The sequence below is a fragment of the Plectropomus leopardus genome, chromosome 2, assembly GCF_026936395.1.
Source record: "Plectropomus leopardus strain MGB_pleo_1.0 chromosome 2, ASM2693639v1, whole genome shotgun sequence".
NCBI classification, from domain to species: domain Eukaryota; kingdom Metazoa; phylum Chordata; class Actinopteri; order Perciformes; family Serranidae; genus Plectropomus; species Plectropomus leopardus.
In genome coordinates this window covers 26,865,816-26,886,764 of record NC_142177.1, presented here as the reverse complement: position 1 = coordinate 26,886,764, position 20,949 = coordinate 26,865,816, and the positions used below count along the sequence as shown (strand labels likewise).

Genomic DNA, 20,949 nt, shown 5'->3' with positions numbered 1-20,949 from the left:
GCCAGACATCAGTTTATATATAGTGAGGAAAAATGGTTCAGTTTATTTGGTACTTAATTAAATGATCTGCAGAACCATTTCTTTGGCCATCACTGTTAATGATCTCAAAAGCTAATCCAGGAGCTTTTTGTGGAAAGAGCCAAAACAATGAGTGTGTGCTTTCACTGCAGTGTTTAAGAAAATACAACATGCACATTAAGTGCATGTAAGTAATTTTGAGGATGGAGGTATTTGCTGCTTGAGCTTGTTAACCACACAATTAAGTATATTGTGATTATGTTTTAGAGAGATCAATGTGATATTACCGTTGCTTTTTTCTAATGTAATTAGGTCAGTCAGGTCCATTCTGAAACTGATCACTGACTGTATGATTTATTGTCCATTTTGGTTGTGAGCAATACAAATTAGAGCTTAGAGCATTACAGATGGTACCTGAATTTGCTCCATAAATATTGACTTCATTAGGCTGTTTCCTATGCAACAGTAAAGCATCCTATGCAAAGTAACTGCATCATGATTCCAAAAATATCACTGAACTTTACGTAACATCAGTGGGTGAACAATTTTCAGTTTACAAAGGTTTCCATGACAAGCAGTTCAGTATAAGGGTGGAGATTTTGCCCGTAAGCCAAAAGTGGATGAAACAGCTTGCCAATAATCATATCAGTAATCTCACCCACTTCTGATTTCTTTCTTTCCTTGTGTTTGACATTACTGACGTATGCTATTGATTCACGTGTGCACATTCAAATATATGCAGGCCAAAAAAGAAAGAATACAGACAAAGAAAGGAGAATGGATTGCAAAGTTCACGTCAGGTTTAAAGTAAATAAAACTAATTAATTGTCTGTAAAGGTTGATAGGATGATAGAAAAAATCTGCCACTTAGACTCAACAAAATTCGATAAATTGAAATACTTTATTTACGTGAAATAAATCAGTAATTACAAACAGCTGCCTGTTTTGGCACTCCACTCGCATAAACATAACCTGTAGCTACTGACTTTGATTGAGAATGAGTTTTATTATGTCTTGTCCACAGCTGTTGCTAAAGCAACAACAACTACAATATGCCATATCTAATGTTGCTATACGAGCAGTCCACCCAACAAGTAGGAAACAAATCGATCAGTTCTCCTCATGTAACTGTGACATCCTTTTGTACTCGACAATCCAACACAGTCCCTCGCCTCTGATTCTCACACTTCATCCTCCTTCTGTCCCTCCTGCAGACCATCTTCTGTTCCTGCTGCCGTTGCCATCAGCTCTCTTTGGGCTTGTTGACGTTCTGCCTCTGTTACTGTCATCGGGTGCAGAGGGAAAAATCCTGCCAACCCTGCAGAAAGAGAGGGGAGAGGGTAAGAATCTATCTTTCACTACAAGCTTTTCCAACGAACTTTTGCAAAAACACGGCCAACTTTTGACAAATCCTTCGAAGCTAAAACATCATAATTTTAAGATAATATGAATTGACCACAAAATGCAAATGACTCTTACACTGAGGTGAAACGAGCGCTGGCAACTTAAATACCATGAGTAAACTGTGTCGTTCTGCATTTTAATTTTATGGATTTTCACAGATTGAAATGTTATGAAGTCTTTATCAGTGTAATTTTATTGTGGTAATACACATGTCCAGTCTGAATTTCATATGAATAGCTGGATTGGAAATATGTTTAATACATGTTTAATACTTAATTTACCCACTGTGTGTCAAAGAGGATTTGCAAATCATTGCATTTTGTTTTGACGTATGTTTTACACAGTGTCCCAACTGTCTTGTAATCCAGGTTGTACATCAGATGCTTGTTGTGCCCATAAAAGGCATGTAATTTGTATCTGTACAATCCTTAAGCCAGAGGGCACAGATGAGGTGCGTGAAGGCTCAGTGAACAAATATTACTGGCCAGAGGTCATCATTTATGGTCACAGATAACATAGAAAACCCAATTTCAAATAATAGCAAACACAGATAAGTGTATCTGTAGATGACTACTGCAAAAAAGGTGAGGGTGGTCATAAAAACTTTTGATAGGACTCCTTGATTAAACAAATCACTATGAGCAGTGCAACTCTGGACAGGCAGACAATTAAATTGTGCAATGTTGATCCACCTTAAATGAACATGCTCATGGACTGAATACACACCTAGAAGTTTGGCCACTGGCTTCGTAGGGTGTGCACCGCAACCGATCCAGTACTTGATTCGGTCGAAGTTGAAGCTGACAAGTTTCTCGTTGTGGATGTTTGGGAGGGGGTCGTAGGTACCCAGCTGCTCCAAATATTTACCATCTCTTGCCCTTTTGTTGTGAGCAGCCACAATGCGATAAAAGGGTCTGTTTGTTTGTTTGTGGCCCGCAAGAGCCAATCGGATGACAACGTAACCCCCGTGGTACTTCTTTAGCAGTGATGCTGAAGAAAAAAAATGCACAGTAAACATTGTTAAATAGGAAATAAAGATTAGTTTCTTTCAACTTTTACCTTAAACAAACCTTAGGGGCCTTAACGACCCGGTTTAAGTCGTTAACTGAAAAGCATATTATATATCATGACACCTGTGTACACTACTATCACATCTTACTTAAAAAAAGCTAGAATTTCTACATTTTGGATTCCATGCTGCCTCAATCAAAATTACTTTTTTTTAAGCAAGGTGGAAGGAGGAGAGCTTTTGTTAAATGTTTATCTGTATTTTATGTATTACTCTTTTATTGTGCCTGTTGCTTTGGATGACATTTGTGCTATAAAGGTGCAACACATACACTCAGTTATTAGTTTATTACATGACCCTAACTACAACTAATGTGGTGTAAATGCTGCCATTATAATGGTCAGTTTTTGTTTACACTGTTTCAGAGAGGTTCTTTTATTAAGTCTAGGCCTAATGATGTGAATGTGTTGGACAAAATGTAAGAAACATCTCTCCGTATACTGAAATACAAATGTGCCTCTAATATAATGACAGTAGAATTAATTAAGCTTCTCTTTCAAACACAAACCATTTGCAGGACTGCTGTTATCCATCACTTACTCATTAATTCTGTACCACATTCACTGCGGTCTGTCATGACAGTGTCTGCTTTTTGAGGATGACTAAAAACTTCTTTTTTTTTGCAGCTTTAGTTAAATTTATATTGTGTGGTTAATTGGTAAAACTTCTCTTTGAGCTGGTACTGTTATTATTACCCTGATTTATCATGTATGTTTGATCTTTGTCTGTTGTTTTAGCTTTTTTATCTGAAGCACACTCAGTTTATGCCTGTGGTAAAAAAAATAAATAAATTTTTATATATATAAGTTCACTATAGTTAGATGTACCTAATGTATCAGTTGTTTCTACTAAATACTATTGACTAACAACTAATAATGTTTTTAATATCAAAATTCATAATTAAGGCACCCGAGTGCATTTTAAAAAGGCAACAAAATATAGCTTGTACATCAGAAAAGAAATCCCCCCCGCCCCCATGTCTTAAGATGAGTAAGAGGATTTACTCATCTTAAGATTTTTTATTTTATTTTAATTGCATATCTTTGTGTTTTGAACAGATTTTGGATAAAACAATACATTTAAAGATGGGACCCTGAGGTCTATTTAGTTGTGAGAGCATTTTTCTCTTTTTATGTCATTTCATAGATTATGCTATTCATTCACTGATCAGTCAGTAATGAAGGAAAATGATTAGTTGTAGCCTTGCAATCATTTGAAAATTCTTTTTTTTTTTTAATCTACAATACTCCTGCAGTAAATCGGAATAATGGGAAGCTGGTTCTGTTCCCTGCTAAGAAAGTAATAACAGTGATATAATATAATATACAGTAACGTAACATAATAATCAAGGTGTGTCTGTTTACACTGTGTACTCACATAAATGCACCATGGTGCTGGCTGGATTATCCTGCAACAAACAAAACGTCACGTTTAAAACAAAATGAGCATAAGTAACTTTCCTTCTAGACAACGCCAGCGGCGAGTTTCACACTGTTAAACATCTCATACATATCCGATCACCCTCAACATTTCATTAAAAGGAAACACTAGGCTTTAGCAAGGTTAGCTGTTGCTAACGGCTAACTTTAATAGTGAGGAGTATCTCCTGTTTAAAGACTGTGTGATTTAGAAACGAGTGAAATACCTTTGACGTTAAATGATGTAAATCCTCCCAGCTGTCGCCTCCTGATTATTCGTTGGACAGGTGATTTATTTAACGTTAATAGCTGTATGTTTTCACAGCAGGAGAAGTAATGTGACATTCAGTGCGGGGCCATGTTTAAACAGGAAGTGACGCAGCGGCTTCAGCGTCATTGCATCATAGTGACGTTAGATGGCGCTGTTGCATTGCTCTCCGATGCACCGCAGCAAACTGAGGGCTGCTGTGAAAGTTTGTGTTGTAGGTCACAACATGTATGTTTTACTCTAAAAATATTTTCCGACACCGCTTTACACTGCTAAAAATGTATGACATTCTTGTCCCTCAAATTAGAAAAAAAATATGCCTTCACACAGGGACACAACATTCAAGGTTTTTTTTGTTGTTGTTTTTCTAATTGTGGATTTATAATGCAGGCCTGAAAACGCTTTAGGCCAGAAGCAGTTGAAGTACCTAGATTATTAAGTAAAAAAAAGCAGTGAGAAACAAAGTATACAACTCTGTTTACTACAAAGTATAGGTACTCCTGATCAAATATTTGTCCAATACAAGTATTACTAGCTTTTAAAATACTTATGTATTTTTTGAAAGCACATTAAAAAGCACACCTATAAAAAAAAAACATTGAATGCACTGACTTGATTGTAGAAGCAAGTAAACAAGTCATAATTTGTCTGCATAAATTAATTAAACTTTTTCTTTTTTATTTAATCCGAAAAGATATAGAATTTAAAATTGAAACAAACATTAGCAACAATATGACTCACAGAAGAATCTGAACAACTATCAGCTGTAATATGGACAAAAAACATACTGCTTTGTCGACAGTACAGGCATTGATTCAACATCTATTACACGGCATTTCCAGAAATGTGAAACAGCTTGACCTCTCCTCTCCACCTGTCTGTACTGATGAGCTGCCCAATCTGAGTAGCACATGTGCGAGGTACGGGAACAAACGAACACCACGCAGAAAAATCATCCGCTGACTTCAAAGCAAAAGTAACGAGTAACAAAGAGAAAATGTAGTGGAGACAAAAGTACTATATTTATTTTTCAAATGTGGAGTAAATTCCACAAAAATGATAGCCAAGAAAAGTACAGATGCTCAAAAATGTTGCTTATGAACAGAACTTAAGTAAATATACTTCCTTATTATCCACCACTGAAAAGAAGTAATAACACACTGTAAAATAATAAAATACAATGCAAGTAAAAGTCCTGTATTTAGCTATACCACTGCCCACACAAGTAGCAGACTATTTTTTAGCAGCTCCATTTCAACATTTAGCTTTTCCTCATGTGCACTCATGGAAATTCAACCGTTCAGCCTGTCTACTTCTTACATTTTGCTTTTACTGTTTACTTATTATATCATGCTGATACTCGTAGTTATTGAATCTTCTTTGCTGCTGTAACACTGCGAATTTGCTGTGGGACTAACAAAGAATCATCTTATCATATCTTATAGGCATTATCAGCTAAAAGTAGCCCTAAGTGTTAAAAGCTCATCTTATACCTATAGCTTATTGCTATATAGTATTGCCACTGCATTAAATGTTATTATTATTATTATTATCGTTATTATTATTATTATTATTATTATTATTATTATTATTTATTATTATTATTATTATCATTACTAGTGGTATAGTCTAGCAGGAAGCATTTGAATCTTTTAGGTAGTTGAACTGGAGCTTTATTGGATAATGTTTGACAGCATATTTTGTAAACATATCTTATGCTCTGTGTGTCAAAACACAGTCACAATAGCTGTCAGATAGATGTAGTAGAGTAAAATGTACAGTATTATACAACAGACATTTAAATATCGTTCAGTTTTGTTCCTCTTGTTTTAAGCTGTACATCTACTCTGTTTAGCTGTATGTCTATGTATGTTCATTAGTGCAACAAAATATTGGGTCAAAGTCCTTGTATGTGCGCTTAGAGAATGCCCCAGGAATGAATCCTAAAACACAGAAATGAGTTTGAAATACATTTAAGAACTCCTGGTTCCCCTGTCTTGAAGTCAGTGGGTTTTTTGTGTTGGCTTTTTTGTAAGAAGCCTGACATAAGGTCATTGGCTAAGCTTAAGAGTCTTTCACATTTTGCTCTTTGAAATAACATACGGACATTCAGAACAACCCCATTAGAGAACTTTTAAGCTTTTATGTGTCTTAAAAAAGGCAGTTGCTAACAAGTGGCTAAATGAGACTGCAGACAGTCGTCACGCCAAACACAGCTTTACAGCCTGTCGTGGTGGCGACTAATTCACATGACCATTGTGTAGTTCATTTATAGCCGACTGTTTGTTCTTTACTTCTGGCGATTGCATTTAGGCTTCAAAAGTCTTAAAAGTGGTGTCAGTTTGTGAAGATAATCTTGCTGAACAAAGTGTGCAAGTATCATAAATGTTTGCCACAGAGCTTATTTTCTTCAGTAATGCAAAATCCAATGGAAAAATCCCGTAGCCTTTTTGACGAGGAAAGCAGGGTAACACTAACTTCCACGTTGGCCTACAGAAAAACTTTATCACTGGAGCACTCTAGTAAAGGTAATTCTGATTCTGTCAAGCAGAATAGAAGTGTAAAAGGTAGTGCACAATGGGAATGCTAAAGTAATGCAAAATCACCGCACTTGTGTATTTATTTTTCAGTGAAAGCACTGAAAATTTGAATTTCACCTCTATTTTCAGTGCCTTTACTGTTGCACTCATTGTCAGTCTCAGTGGTTAAAAGCATTAGCTATGAAAGTCACTAAATGCCTAAAATGTGTGATTATGTAAATGTCTTCAAATGTTCTTCAAATGCATGCGTAATATTTTTTTTTGTTCCAGTAAATTATATTAAGTTGGTACAAAGATCATCAGCATGTTAGAAATGACATAAACAAGTTGTTATTTTTGACTTCATAAATTTTATGATCTTCTTGAGATTATCGCTCTCTGGTTACAACTGTGCTGTCAAACAGATACTGTTTAACGTTCTCCCTGTAATTTCTATTCTATGTGTGTTGTGCATCTTACATCAGCAACGCACTGAGTTTTAAATCAGTTTCCACTGTTGACCCCAGCAGAGATGAAACACTGATTTCCTGAGAGCGTTTGTGAATGCAGGGGTCATTGCTTTGCCTGATGTCGTCCGAGTGCACAAAGATTTCTGCCCACTGGGAGCCCAGCTACCCCCCCAGTCTTGGAACATGGTGATTTCACACTCCTGTTGTGTAAAGCTTGTTTTTCTGTGTGTGTGTGACAAACACATGGTTTTCTGCGAGAAGAGGTCACTGAAGACACACAAAAGAGATGGGCCCTTGTTTGTAATTCTGAAAATATCTTTCTGTCCCTGCGTGACTCCTCATATATAAAGCCAGTTATGACTTACAAACAGATAAAAAAGGTATTACATACAAAATATTTATAAAATTTATAAATATATAATAAAATAATAAATATAAAATTTAATTTTATTGATTAAACTTGCATTTGAGTAAATTTATTGTAAATAAACAAATGGTTGGCACTTTATACATTACAATTTGTTTTGTAATGTGGTCTGCCTTACATAATTATTAACTATTAATACATACTGTTGTGACGGACATGTTATTGCAAATTATTTTACCATATTTCAAAGGAAACATGACAAATACTAAAAACAAAATGCCAACATGAGGACATCTCAACAGCATCCAGTATTTAAAACTGATCTAACTGATTTTTTGTATCACACAATCCAAACACTCGCACATGCTTTGAACTGAAAAAAATAACAGGATTTTGGGGATGTCAGTTTCTAAATATTTCAAATTTTTGTCACAGAAATAATTATAGGAGATCAGAAAAACGACACAGCACAAAACACTTGCTTTTCAACAGCCGTGGCTGCAATTTCAAGAGGAAGGCGTCATTATTCAGTTGACCACGTTTTTTCCTGTGGAAAAATCTGAAAATGAATAGAGGCTTTACACAGTTAGGCAGCAAACAAAATTCATCTTACATGGTGAATCGGCAATGCGTGATTATCTGAACGGTGACATTGATTCTAGTTGTGGCTCACTCTCTCGTGAGGACCCCATGCTCTTTGGGATACCAAGACGAGTTGTTCCTCCTCTAATCATCTGTGACAGCTCAGTTAGAGACGCTCAGATGACCAGATATTTTACGAGGATAAAGCAAGAGGAGTCTGCTTTAAACGAAGATGGCTGCTCTAGACATTGTGGACAAAGATGTTAAATGTAACTATGTGGAAAATGCCATAAATTCTCTAAACACTGGATTGATCCTACAATGTTTACTTAGAAACAGCACTTATTACCTCTGCAAGCTGAAATTTAAAATAATTTTGTAGTCATGGGTTTATTATATGGTCCCAAACGACTTTCTGTATTTTACTCTAGTACATTTTTCCCCAAATTTTGGATCACTTCCAGCTTTAGGCAGGTATACATACATATATATATATATATATATATATATATATATATATATATATATATATATATATATATATATATATATATATATATATATATATATATATTTATATATATATATATATATATATTATTTTTTTCCCCACACACTCTTGAGAAGGGGGCCTCTTGAGTTTTTGAAATATGTGTTTAAATAATTAGAAAAAAGTGGAAATGTTGACTAATGCAGAGCTCCGGTCAGACTTGTGTAAGCTACTATTTGTCCATTTACAGATTTACCATTTATCAATGGTGTTTCACACCCCAGAGGCTGAATAAATTAAATCCTGAGTTGTGTTTTAGTTTGAAGTCCACATTTTCTGACATAATTAGTAGAAAAATCTTACTTACAGGAATAAAGGGTGTGTTGACATTTTGGGAAAGACGTTCCCTTTTTGGAGGAACAAGAAATAAGATTTATACCACTTTTATATCTGCATGTTATTTATAACAAGACACACAAAGACTGGCACAAAGACTGAAAATGGGGGAACAGCTAGCTAGCTGACTCTATCTGAAGATTAGAGAATCCTCTGACCAGCACCTTTTAAGCTCACCAATAAATGTCATATATCTTGTTTGTACATTATCTACTTAAAAACAAATTTAAAACAAAACAGGCATTTCATTGTTTTGTGGGTGTAAAGTGCTGCACCATTTCTTGGCTGAGTGCAGTAACTTCCTGGAAGCAAATTTGCGTTTCTTAGAAAAGCGAAGGCATGACCTGCCTTACCACGTTCTCATCCCAACTCATCACGTTGCAGCTTTGTCAGCAGATTTCCTTGTTTAAATATTACTAGTAAGGTCTCCCTCTGCGTCTGATATTTATGTACCACAATACCACCATGATGTCAACAAATGCCCATGATGGGATATCGCTGTATGTGCTTACGTTTAGGCAACAACAGCAAATGGCAACCAACGCCAGAACGTCAACAAATGCACATACTGGCAAAATGGTTAGGATTGTGCAATAAGGTCATGGATGGTCAGTATAGGGAAAGGAGGCACATGGAAAGATGAAGAAAAAAAAACATCACATTCACACGGGAAGTGAAGACCAGACTCTCGCATGTTTCTTGTGGGACCCATCCACCACCTCTCCGGGCATCCTATAAGCATCCTTGTGCCCGATATACTACGTTGTTACGAGCAGAGTTTCAACCTGGGGCTGTCCTGACGCTTTTCATGCGCAGCCTGTGTGTGTTTTGGCCGCACTTGACAGATGCCGTCTGGCTGTCTGCCGGCGTACACCAAAAATTATGATGCTCTTGTACTCTTCCTGCATCAATTTTGGACACTCAGGGACAGTGTGTCAATTTATGATTGTTAAATGCATTGTGTCTTTTCAAAATAAACTTCAGTTTTTCTCTTTCTGCTACTTCCTTAGCTTTAGATAACAAAAGTATGTGGTTAAGTTTAGAAAAAAAACATTATGGTTGGGCTTAAAATAACTTCATCTGTTGCCAACATAATGTAAAGTCACATGACAAACTTGACATATGTAACGTGATCAGTGTTTCTGTTTTAATACAGACCGCCATAGTCTAATTTCTTCTGCCATAGTCTCAATGAATGGCGCTGGACTGTTAATTATATTAATATATACACCGTTGGATTATTTATAGCGCAGTAGTGGCAGAGAGGAGCAGCAGAATGTCAAGCACATTAAACGTGAAACTAAACCGTTCATTCTGCTGGGCCTAAAACTCTCTTTCACTTACAAAAATGAAAGAAAAAAACATCTTCTGTCATCCATCATTCTGATCAGCTGTGAACGTATCAACAGATCAATCAATCACCGTTCAGCTGCGAAGGAGATTAAAAGATCTCGGCCTGCTGCGCTGCATTCACAGACCCTCAAAAAACATTGGATATCAGAGTGAGACCCCTCCCACTCGTCTGCTGCTGCCACAGACACACAGGCAATCTGATGTAAGTCACTAGCATAGTATGCTACACATATTGTCACAGTATGTGATTCTGTACAGCACTCTCCCAGTTGAAAGTCTGGAGTTTGTTTGACCCATCTCATAACATTTAAAGCGTATCTATGATTCAGAGTCTTCTCATTTCTCTTCTCATTGAACCCTCTCAAAACGTCAAAGTATTGGTTCAGTCCTCCATTGAATCTAGAACCTTATTTATTAGGAATATGGAGAGGTATTATAATGCCCTCTTTAAGACTGACATGTTTCCTATATTGATGGTAATTGTTTGAAAAAAAAATCGAATCATCTGTCAAACGTCTCTCTTTTTAAACGTCTCTTCATGGTGTCTCATCTTGTGTATCTAACCCTTTTGTTGTGGGTTGAGGAGGGCAGTGTCTGACGCGATGTCGGTGTGTTGTTTGGTATGTTTCGTTTAACTTTGAAAGACGAAGAAGAGGCATAAACATAAAAGGAAAGACAACAACTTGAACAGGACTTATGTTAAAAATACCGTGTAGATACAGTTTGAGCAATGTGGACTACCCAGTTCACTTGCATGCCTTGGAAATGTTCAGTGACCCAATTTGAGTGTCCCCACATGCACACTGGAAGTGCACGCAAAAACTTAATGGAGCAGGAAAATGGTAAATTCCCATCATGAGCAGGCTTACAAGGACACAGGAGCCCTTGAGAATTTTCTCTGACCTGAAATAGGAGTAATTTCTTGACTATGGAACATGGAAATATACCACAAAAAACACCAAGGATGAAACCAGAGTCCTCGTGTTAGCCACTGAATCATACCAACAGCTTGAACAGCTTTAGCCATTCTATACTTCTTACTTTAGACCACCGTTTCTGCCCTAAATTAAAAAGATTTAAGACTATTAGTACAACTGTTCATTTATAGTAAATGACTACCAAAGTTTGTTTTCTTAAGTTAATTTTTTTGAAAGAAAGAGCATTTGCATAAGATTCTTCAGTTCAGTTCGTCAGAATAATGGATCTTTTCAATCACAGGCGCCGTGTGACTTCTAGTCTGTGAGCTCTTTGTGATGCCCCGTGCTTTTTTAGGCATCCGTGTCCAGCTTGAGCAGAGATAGACGTTATGGTTGCGCTGAGCACCTAATGAAAAGACAGGATTCAGTCACAGATGGGGGGTCAAGTGATCTTCCTTCTCTGGAAGGATCTTTCAGATGGTTTTGGTGAGACTAATTGTGATAGCATGCAAAATGGAGGCATTACTTTTATCTTCATTAACAAAGAGACTTTTTCTTTTTCTGTTACTTTTTTTCCTTAGATTTTTCTAGTCTTGCAGCCACTGATTAAAGCGAACGTGTCCTGTGTTCTTTGGAATTGAGAGGCATGAGGTTGCTTGCCTCGGTCGACAAAGTATTAAATGTTGTGGGTGATACACGACATATTTCATTAGACCAGCTCTCTCCTCCTAATTTCCCTGATTTGAAGTAGCTGTTAAAAAGCTTTTATAGTCATTTTCTATGAACGGTTAATCTACCAAAGCAAACTGTTGCTCCATTTTCAAACATACACAAATAATATGTATATGCTGTATTTATTGGGTATGGTTTTCCATCATTTACATCTTGTACAATACAACCTTTTCAACAGCTTTAGCTCTGAGAAACTCACAAACTCTTGTTGGGCTTATGCTGCATTCATGTGCTCATGGATGATCCCATTTCCTGAGTTGGAAAGTCACACTTCCAACTTTGTCATGATCATGACCTTTAAGCCATAATGTGGCAATAACATGGATGCTGCGAAGAAGATGTGTTGTATTTTATTACTCGGAGCATTTTAATATTTATGATACAAAATGATATTGCCCTTGACCATCCCCTGCACCAGTACATCCCCTAAAACTACTAAAATAACGCTTTACCTGACTAATGCAAAAAACTTATAATAAATAGTAATGACTGATGCTAATAAACAACTTTTATAAGTGATCTAGTTCACTCTGTGTGGACAGCGACTAACAGCAACTGTGACAGATCATTTTATGTTGTGTGTCAATCTGAGTTGCTGTAGGGCAGAGAAAAGTTTAGGGAACTTCCGCTGCTACTTTGATCCATCATGTTTCTGCGTATTTGATGGCAACTTGTGTACCAAAATGTTTGTTTGTTGTTTTTGATTTGAGGTGGAGTTCAAATGAATTTTCCCAACTGAAAACTAATTTTTCCTGTAATTCTAACATCACGTAGATGCAGGATTCAACACAGTCTAACACGGTTATCTTGTCAGTCTTAAAAAGAGGATAAAATTTCAAAAATAGAATTCTCACAAGGTAGTCATGATCAAATCAATTAAAGGGTTGTAAACTACACTTAGGTGTTAATGACTTTATATCTTCTTCAGCACAGCTAACAGGAAGCTGTGGGGGGATTAATCCATTTTGTCTAATAAGAAAAAAATATTTGTGACCACAGTTATACTTACAGATCAAATACACCTCGTCTGATAATAATGTGTGCTACATAGGAGGGGTCTATATCTAATGTTATTAGGGAAGTTGTGCCATGTAGAATTATTAAATGATAGGAAACAATATTTCAATGTGACAATGGTTAAAAGACTAATGTCACAGTCCATTGGTGGCTTTTTTGTTTTTGCAGGTTTCATGGATTGGGTTTACACTTGCTGCCATGGTCCTGCTTGATACCCACTGTTACTTATTATTAGTAGCCATAAATATGTTGGTATTGTTATAGCTGTTACTGTTGTTGTTGTTATTGTTGTTGGTGTGAATCTCCCTCCATCTTCCTTTTAGTATCATTTTGTCACACAGATGGTCTATACTGTGATATTTCTATGTCGATCTGTTCTGTACACATTTTCTTTCTTTTCACTGTTAACATTGCATTGGGGGGTTGCAGATATCTGATATGCTGACATGACATGGCTTTTTTTTTTTTTGCTACCTAATTTTTTGATCATCAAGTCTCTTCTGTAGTGGAATTAACATCATATTATGCATACTCTTATCATGATGGCAACTGCAGATGAAGACATAAAATACAATGCTTAAGAAACATATTGCAGCTAAGGGTAGATTTTTTTGTACATGTTCATTTTGTCAATAAAAATGATCAGTTTGTGATATTGATAGAAATCTTGGCAATCAGCATGTTGGCTTATTGCGATATTTTTTTTAAGCCAATATCTGCTGATACCAATGATGTGCTGATATTATCATGCATCCCTAGAATTAAGTATTTCCATTTTGTACTACTGCATAGTTCAGCTGCATTACAGATAGCACTTTTTACATCACTACAGTTATTTGACAGCTCATGTTACATTGCAGGTTCAGAATTACAAACAAATCATGTGATCAGTTGATAAAATATGAAGCACTGTAGTGCCATGGAGTGGCGATGAAAATTATTTTATTGTGCAGCTCTTCCAGACTTTCAAAGTGTTATCAGACTGAATGGATCATATTCAGCTAGTGAAACAAGTCATTTCGCTGGGGTTATGACGAAAATGCAAAAAACACAATTGGCCTTATCAGGAGCTAATGTTTGGTTTGTCCGTTCTGGGCAATCTGTTCTCATAGCAGGTCGCCAAATACCAACAAATTGTGCCAAACTCATGGTGACACATATGTCGCACAGCTGAAACACATTGTAACACATTGTTAATGTTGCAAAAGAGTCATGGTGAGGTTTAGTAAACAGATCAAGTTTTGGGTTACAATAAATCATGTCACATGAATACAAAACAGAAGTGATGTTAGTGTGAGGCGACTGTACGTAAATTATTTAATGTTACTGCGGTGTCCTGGATTTAAATCCAATTTTGCTTGACCCATCCACCTCCTGTCCCTCCCCTGACTACACAGGCTTTCGTGATTTTTTTTACCATGTCAATTTCTCTCAAAGTCAAGTATTGCCCTGGACAGGTTTACTTTGGATTTGGTGAAAACCTGGTGCGACTCATAAAGACACTACAGGCTGCCTTCTGTGCATGCAGGGGGACATGAAAAAGTGGCGGTATATGACGCCCTGAGAATGAGAACAGGCTGGTTTTGAGCTACTGTAGAACAACATATCAGGCTCTGTGGAAGAGGACCAGCTCTGTGTGTGGATATAAACGGCTCATTCTTAGGAAAAAAAACATAGCAATTCTTAGTTTCAGGTGATTATGAACTAATGAACAAATTATTGTGAATGTGAATATACCATTTCTGCCAGTATACCCCCTAAATCCTGCACGCAGGGCATTTAATTCTATTTCTGTGTTCTGCATAGGGGAGTTAAATACATTTCAGCTGCCTTCATCAGTGAGCAACAGTCGTTCAGTTATTACAGGATCTGGTTTAAAAACTGTGAACCTATAAGAGTGCTAATACTAACATAATTCATTGAGAGACACTCTTTTTTTTAATAATTACGATTATGAAACAATGAGAGCAGACAGGGTAACTACAGCCAGTTAAAGGTAATATTTGGTCAAACTCAGTCAGCACATCACATTGTGATTTCTGCTATAAGAGGTCGTGACCTGCTTCCTGTGCTGCCGCTCTCCCCAGACCTCAGCTGGCAGAGCTGAAACGGCAGAGCCACACTAGTAGGTTGTGTGAGAGGACAAGTGGATTTGGCATGCACATCAGAGCGTGATACCCAAGCATTTTGGTCCTATCACATGCCACACACACACAGACGCACACTCACACAAGTGCTACACACACACAGAGCATTCTTGGTCGTGTAAAATGGATTGTAACACTGGCCACTGTAATGAAATGATGCCAGCAACCCACAGTATTCCTTTACAGACAAACTCTCTAAGGGTTTCAGTGTACTCTCAGTGTCCAGTTTTGTTGCAGCATTAAAAGGAGGCTTTACAACTGTAATTTTTTTTACTTTGTAAATAATCTGTTTCTGCTTCTGACTGCATACAGGGGGATGGTAATGCAGCCATGCTTAATGTAGCGACTGCAGGAAACAAACAAGAGGCTGAGGCTGGGCCTGGTCTATTGTGGGACACATCAAAATAAAAGTATTCGTAGAGATCCAAAAATATGTTAAATACATGTATTAATGAAAGGGAATCATCTTATTGTAACTTGGACAAACTTATGATCAAAATTATCACAGCAATCAAAAGAAAGTGTGGTCAACAAAAAATACGGCAACCCATTCACCCTCTCTGCTATAAACCAGACGCAGGTGAAAACTAGACAACGACCATCTCCATGACCCAACTCTCCCAATAACCGTAATCATGAAACTAATAATGATAATATCCCAAAACACTAAAAAAAACAACATATAACAATACCAAAATATAAACCATCCCAAATCTTGTTAATCTTACAAAAATGCACTCTTTCTAAATTAATTCATGGCTCCTACACTTAAACTAGACTTAAAAGTAGATTTTGCTTTAATTTGACCAATAAAAACCATGTTCCAATTAATGGAAAAAGCCTTCTGGTTGTTTTTTAGTCAAACCTTTGAAGGGATTTTGAGCAAAGTGACAAAAATCATTGGGGACAAATTCTTCCAAAATACTCGTTCGCTGATTTAGTCTCAGTCATGTTCATGCACGCTGCAGGGAAATCATCTTCATCTGTGATCTTTCACATTTAGGTGTCAGTACAACCTGTTTATTGATCACCCAGTAGCAACACTGGAATTACTCCTTGTGTAACTGTAATGATGCCCCTCTCTTAGAAAACTGACACTAAACCAAAAGCTGCCTTATCTCAGGGACATCGTAGGCGGCCATGACAAGTTATACACCATTTAAAATGTTGCATTATCTCAATGCATTTGCGCCGGTTTGAGGCGAATCATCAAAGACACGAGATCAGCGGTTGGCTATGATATGTTACCTTGTTTATGCACAACTCAGAGTAGCAGGAATCGCCTTAAACTCTCACGACCAACGCCATCCTTGCATAAACAAACTGGTGTTGAAGTGAAAAATTTTGTGAAACAGAAAGAGGTGCTTTATTGGTTTTCTGTTGTGTTAAACAGGAGCGGACAGGTGAGCTCTGCTGTGGGGTGATAAGAGCCTCACAGACAACAGGTTTCTTAACGTTATTGTTTAAGGAGGATAAAGGAGAGCTGTTGCACCTCCTGAGACGCTCAGGAGACAACAGCCATCTTCATGGCTTAGTCATGTGCCTTGTATTTTCTCCTTATTTGTTCTCTGTTGCTTGAAACTGTGCGATCGCTCTCATTTGAAGACTTTAGATTGTCTGTCTTTGTGCAGCGCATTGTTCACCGTCTCTGTTGTCTACCACCTGTTCCTTAGTGATCAAACTCTTTCCTCCAGACCTTGATCTCCAGTGTCACATCACTAGTTTGTGCTGCTTGTGCCAAGTGACGGTGCTATTGACGATACACTGAATTCACACTATAATGAGCAGTGACAGAATGTCAACCTCCAGCCCGCTGCTGCCACCCCTGCACCCACCTGCATCCATCCAGCTGAGTCTGCCTGCTTATGTGATGTCACCTGCACACATTGCTTCTTTCCAGAGCGTTCGGCCTGCTGATGCTGTTGCAACAAGTAAGCAACAATCCCTATTTTCCCCAGCTTTGATATGGGTAATTTGTCTTCTCATTTTTACCACAGTTTTATTATCAGTTGGTATTTTCCATTTCCACTTTCTCCTCCCTCTGATACCTCTGATCTCCTCGGAAATCCAGAGAGAGCTGCCCTCTTTAAGTGGCCTTTGGCTGTGTTTGATCACCGCCTGAGTTATAGATGTCTCCATGACTCATTACTCAGACGCCAGACTCAGATGTCAACATAACATATGTTGTTTTCCCGCTCCCCTACCACACGTTGTGTGTGAATAGACTGCACAGTGATGTAAGAAAGAGTAAGGTTGTTGTGGGATGTCTTGTGCTCTAAAACAGAAGTTCCCAGGCTTTTTGACTTCAGATATCTCAAAATTAAACCGTGTCTCCTTGTGACCAACTAAAGATCAATCAAAGCAGTAATAAGAGATAAAGGTTTTCAGTATTTCGGCCACTATAGTTAGCAGCCCCTCTGTGACAAGATGAACACAGATTAACAGATTATTTCTGTTAAACTGCTTTATTCTCAGACCCAGGTGGTCTCATGGAAAAAAAAAAAAAAATCGAGGTTACTGTTTACTAAATTGAGCACACAAGATGCTATTGTGTGGCCTCGAGATACTTTTCGTTAACTCATTTTGATTAATTCATTACCTCGTTTTGGTTAATTCATTCCCTTATTTGGGGCTATTCATTCCTTCATTTTGATGAATTCCCTCGTTTTCGCTGCAGGAGCTGCACAACAAACCAGCTTTTCCCCAAAGCGTGCCGAGCACCTTCGGCAAGTAAACGAAGCTGAAGTTAGCATCTGATTCAGCAGTTAAGGGAAACGTAATATGTAATGCTCAACGACTGATTCTCAGCTTTTGCATCTCCTACAAATTAAGATTTGTGAAACATATTTTCTATTTCTGAAAATGAGGGAACGAAATGTGTCTCAAGGCCATGCAATTGCTTCCTGTTCTCTTGATTTAGTAAAACGTGGCTTCAATTTATTTATTTTTTCTCTCCATGGCACCTCCCAGGCTCCATATTATTCTGTGTTTATCGGTTTGTATCACATGGTCTGTTTGTTTTCGAGAGAGAGAGACCTCTGCAGATAATTCAGCTCCTTGTGAAAACGTGCTGAACAACAGTAAATGTCAGAGGAATTCTAACCAGGAGAAGCTCTACCTGGTTGCAATTTGAAATTGTCACCACTAGATGCCACTACATCTCACTAAGTCTTACACACTGGATCTTTAATACAAAAAAAAAAAAGAAAATTAAGGAAAAGATAATGAAAGAAATAACCATTTTTGGTAACTCAGTTTTAGTCTTTTTATATGGTTATGATCTCTTTGATCCCCCCGACCTCTCAGATTCAGGGTTTGGAGCCACTGCCTCTCGAGAGGACCATGTAAAAAGGCTCTGTAATGCTGCATTGTTTTGGGGTCTTTATGGTTGTAAGAAATGTTCTTTTGAAACCTTATCAAATGTTTCAAACTAGCTGCCTCGCCATAGCTGCCTTCATATTATTTCACCTCTTTGTTTCCTATATGTGCTATATAGAGCCGGGCTGAACCATAGGAGTTCAAGCAAGGTTCACACTTTGGCTAACTTGTTCCAAATGAGTGTGAGGAATGTTCACATCACCTTGTCAGACCCTACATGCCTGTTCGGAGCTTCTCCCCGTGCCACACATAATGAGATGAGTATCTCAAATCAGCTTTCTTTAGTTAAAGTTACAACACAGAGTAAGCTTTTCGCCAGTCTCCTCCTAAGAGCGCATTTTATACGCTCTCTCTCTATCGTGATAAAATAATTCCCATAAGGACGTGATTACACATTTAGAAAATTCTGAGCAGATGTGAAAATGTCTCAACAAGTTAACAAGGCTGTGGTGGAAGTGAGTGAGTTACGGTGACGTTTGAAGCAGTGAGCCATTGAAAAACTGTCGAGCCTTGAGCCTGGTGATGGAGGTGAATGGAAAGAAGATGACGGAAAAACAATTGTTGACTATTTTAGGGGCCTTATGCACTCAGAGACCTTCTCCTTGAATTATTTAGGTGGCAGTTTATCACAGTGACCACTGTGTTGTTGCACGCAGGCAGATTTTGCATGCAGTGTGTTCAAATTCAACTCAGTCGGGGCTCATGGGAGAAAAAGTAGCTTATGATTCATGTGCTGAGTACTAGTGCAGATGTAAGATTATTTTTAAAAACATAGTGACAACAAAGAACAGAACTTTCCTTCAGCACTAATATGCCCCAAAATGGGATAAAGCTTCAGGAAACGATAGATTTATGAATTTCTTTTATCATTTTTTTATAGTTCAGGCCAGCATGGATCACAAGACTGCAGGAGATGGCGTATTTGACTGAATGCTTACTATATTTTGGGTTGAGCTACACTGTATAATAACGGTTTAACATCATATTACTTAAAGTCTTGTGTTTTATATATTATATATACAGTTTAAAAAGAAAACAAATGTATTCCTTTTGGCAGTGCAGAGAGCTATCCTCTCTGAGAGTGAACTGGCAGTACTGCAGAAATGAAATAACATATAATCCAAATTCAGCACACTGCTCACTAAAGACAAAAGGTTGTTTGGTTGCGTTCAACACTCCCCCCTCACTTACTGAAAGATAAAGGCACAATTTAAATACAGTAAAAAATAATGTTTATGTACACTTAATGCCTGTGCTTCTCGCCTTTGTTCAGCGCAGACAAAGATAAAACCTAAATTGGCGATGCCTCATCAAAGGTGTTTTCTCTTTGTGCTCCTCAGTGTGAATAGCTAAACGTTGTGTATAGAGAAAATACATGTAGATAGGAGGGAGTGTTCACCTACAAGCAAAAAAGAAACTTTGGTAATTGCCATAACACAAATAATGAGAGGCTATGTAGGAAAGTGTTTGAAGAGCGGTCCTGATCAAGATAAGATTGGAGACAGTATCATGAGAGGGAAAGAGAGGAAGTGTTTTTCTGTCTGCTGCAGCTGAAAGGAAACTTAAGTGACAGAGTTACTTATATGAGCCAGACGCTGAGCCGAACCCTGCAGAAACAACGGGGCTAAATGGAGTTTAGGGTGTGACGAGGACGAGTGGGATTCAGATGCCACTTGTGGTCAGATAATACAAAAAACGTAATGCATTCGCACAAACATTGGGAATACAAAACACTGTTTGGAGCAGCATACAGACACATAAAGGCAAGGCCGTAGGTTTTGTTTAAATGTTGTGTGGGACAACTATGAAACAGGAGGGAGGGCGTCCTTCACCAGAACATCGAACAATTAATTTCTATCATTCTGGTGATTTTTTTTTGCACCAATTTGTGCCTTTTTGTATTAATGTTTGGTTAAATGGGAGCAATTGCTCATATTCTAAATATTGGGAGGGATGTGTCCCCTGCGTACCACACAGAACCCACATTTATGCATAAAGGTGCTTATGTGGCTTAAGTAAAACAATGGTCGCCCACTAGTGGACATGATGCCACTACAAACATTATTATCCTAAACATTGACATTATGTATACCTCCAATTAAAATGAGTAGTTTATGCTGCAGTATTGAGCGCTCGCTTTTTTTGTGTGTGTGTTTAAAACTCACAACATTTAAAGAGGAGGCTGTTACAACCAGTTTTTTTATTTAGCAATTCTTAATTCAATTGGTTACTATTCATTTAATCGGGCATTGTGATTTTAAATTTATCCTCAGGCCTCTTTCAAATTGTCCTCAAATGTGATGTAACATCAAGAAAAATTTGAAGCCAAACAACCTGTACAATCAAGTTTGGTTTAAGGCTGCAATAAACGCTGCCTCTGTTGACCTTATAGTGTTTCTTTCTG

General features: G+C 37.5%; 1 protein-coding gene across 1 annotated transcript; it reads right to left on the bottom strand.

Annotated features, from left to right (window-relative positions):
- Nucleotides 1–900: 900 nt before the first annotated feature.
- Nucleotides 901–4,294, bottom strand: mrps16 (mitochondrial ribosomal protein S16). Its single transcript, XM_042497510.2, has 4 exons — nucleotides 4,137–4,294; nucleotides 3,869–3,899; nucleotides 2,149–2,412; nucleotides 901–1,336 (listed from the first exon to the last, which is right to left on the bottom strand). Exons 2-4 carry the CDS (start codon nucleotides 3,879–3,881, stop codon nucleotides 1,200–1,202), a joined length of 414 nt encoding a protein of 137 aa, XP_042353444.2. The 5' UTR covers nucleotides 3,882–3,899; nucleotides 4,137–4,294; the 3' UTR covers nucleotides 901–1,199.
- Nucleotides 4,295–20,949: the final 16,655 nt, after the last annotated feature.

Bases quoted from the DNA above. Each gene is read 5' to 3' on its own strand.
- mrps16 (XM_042497510.2), bottom strand. The intron at 1,337-2,148 runs GTGTGTATTCAG...CTCTTTCTGCAG, and splicing joins GCCAGTGGCCAAACTTCTAG to GGTTGGCAGGATTTTTCCCT.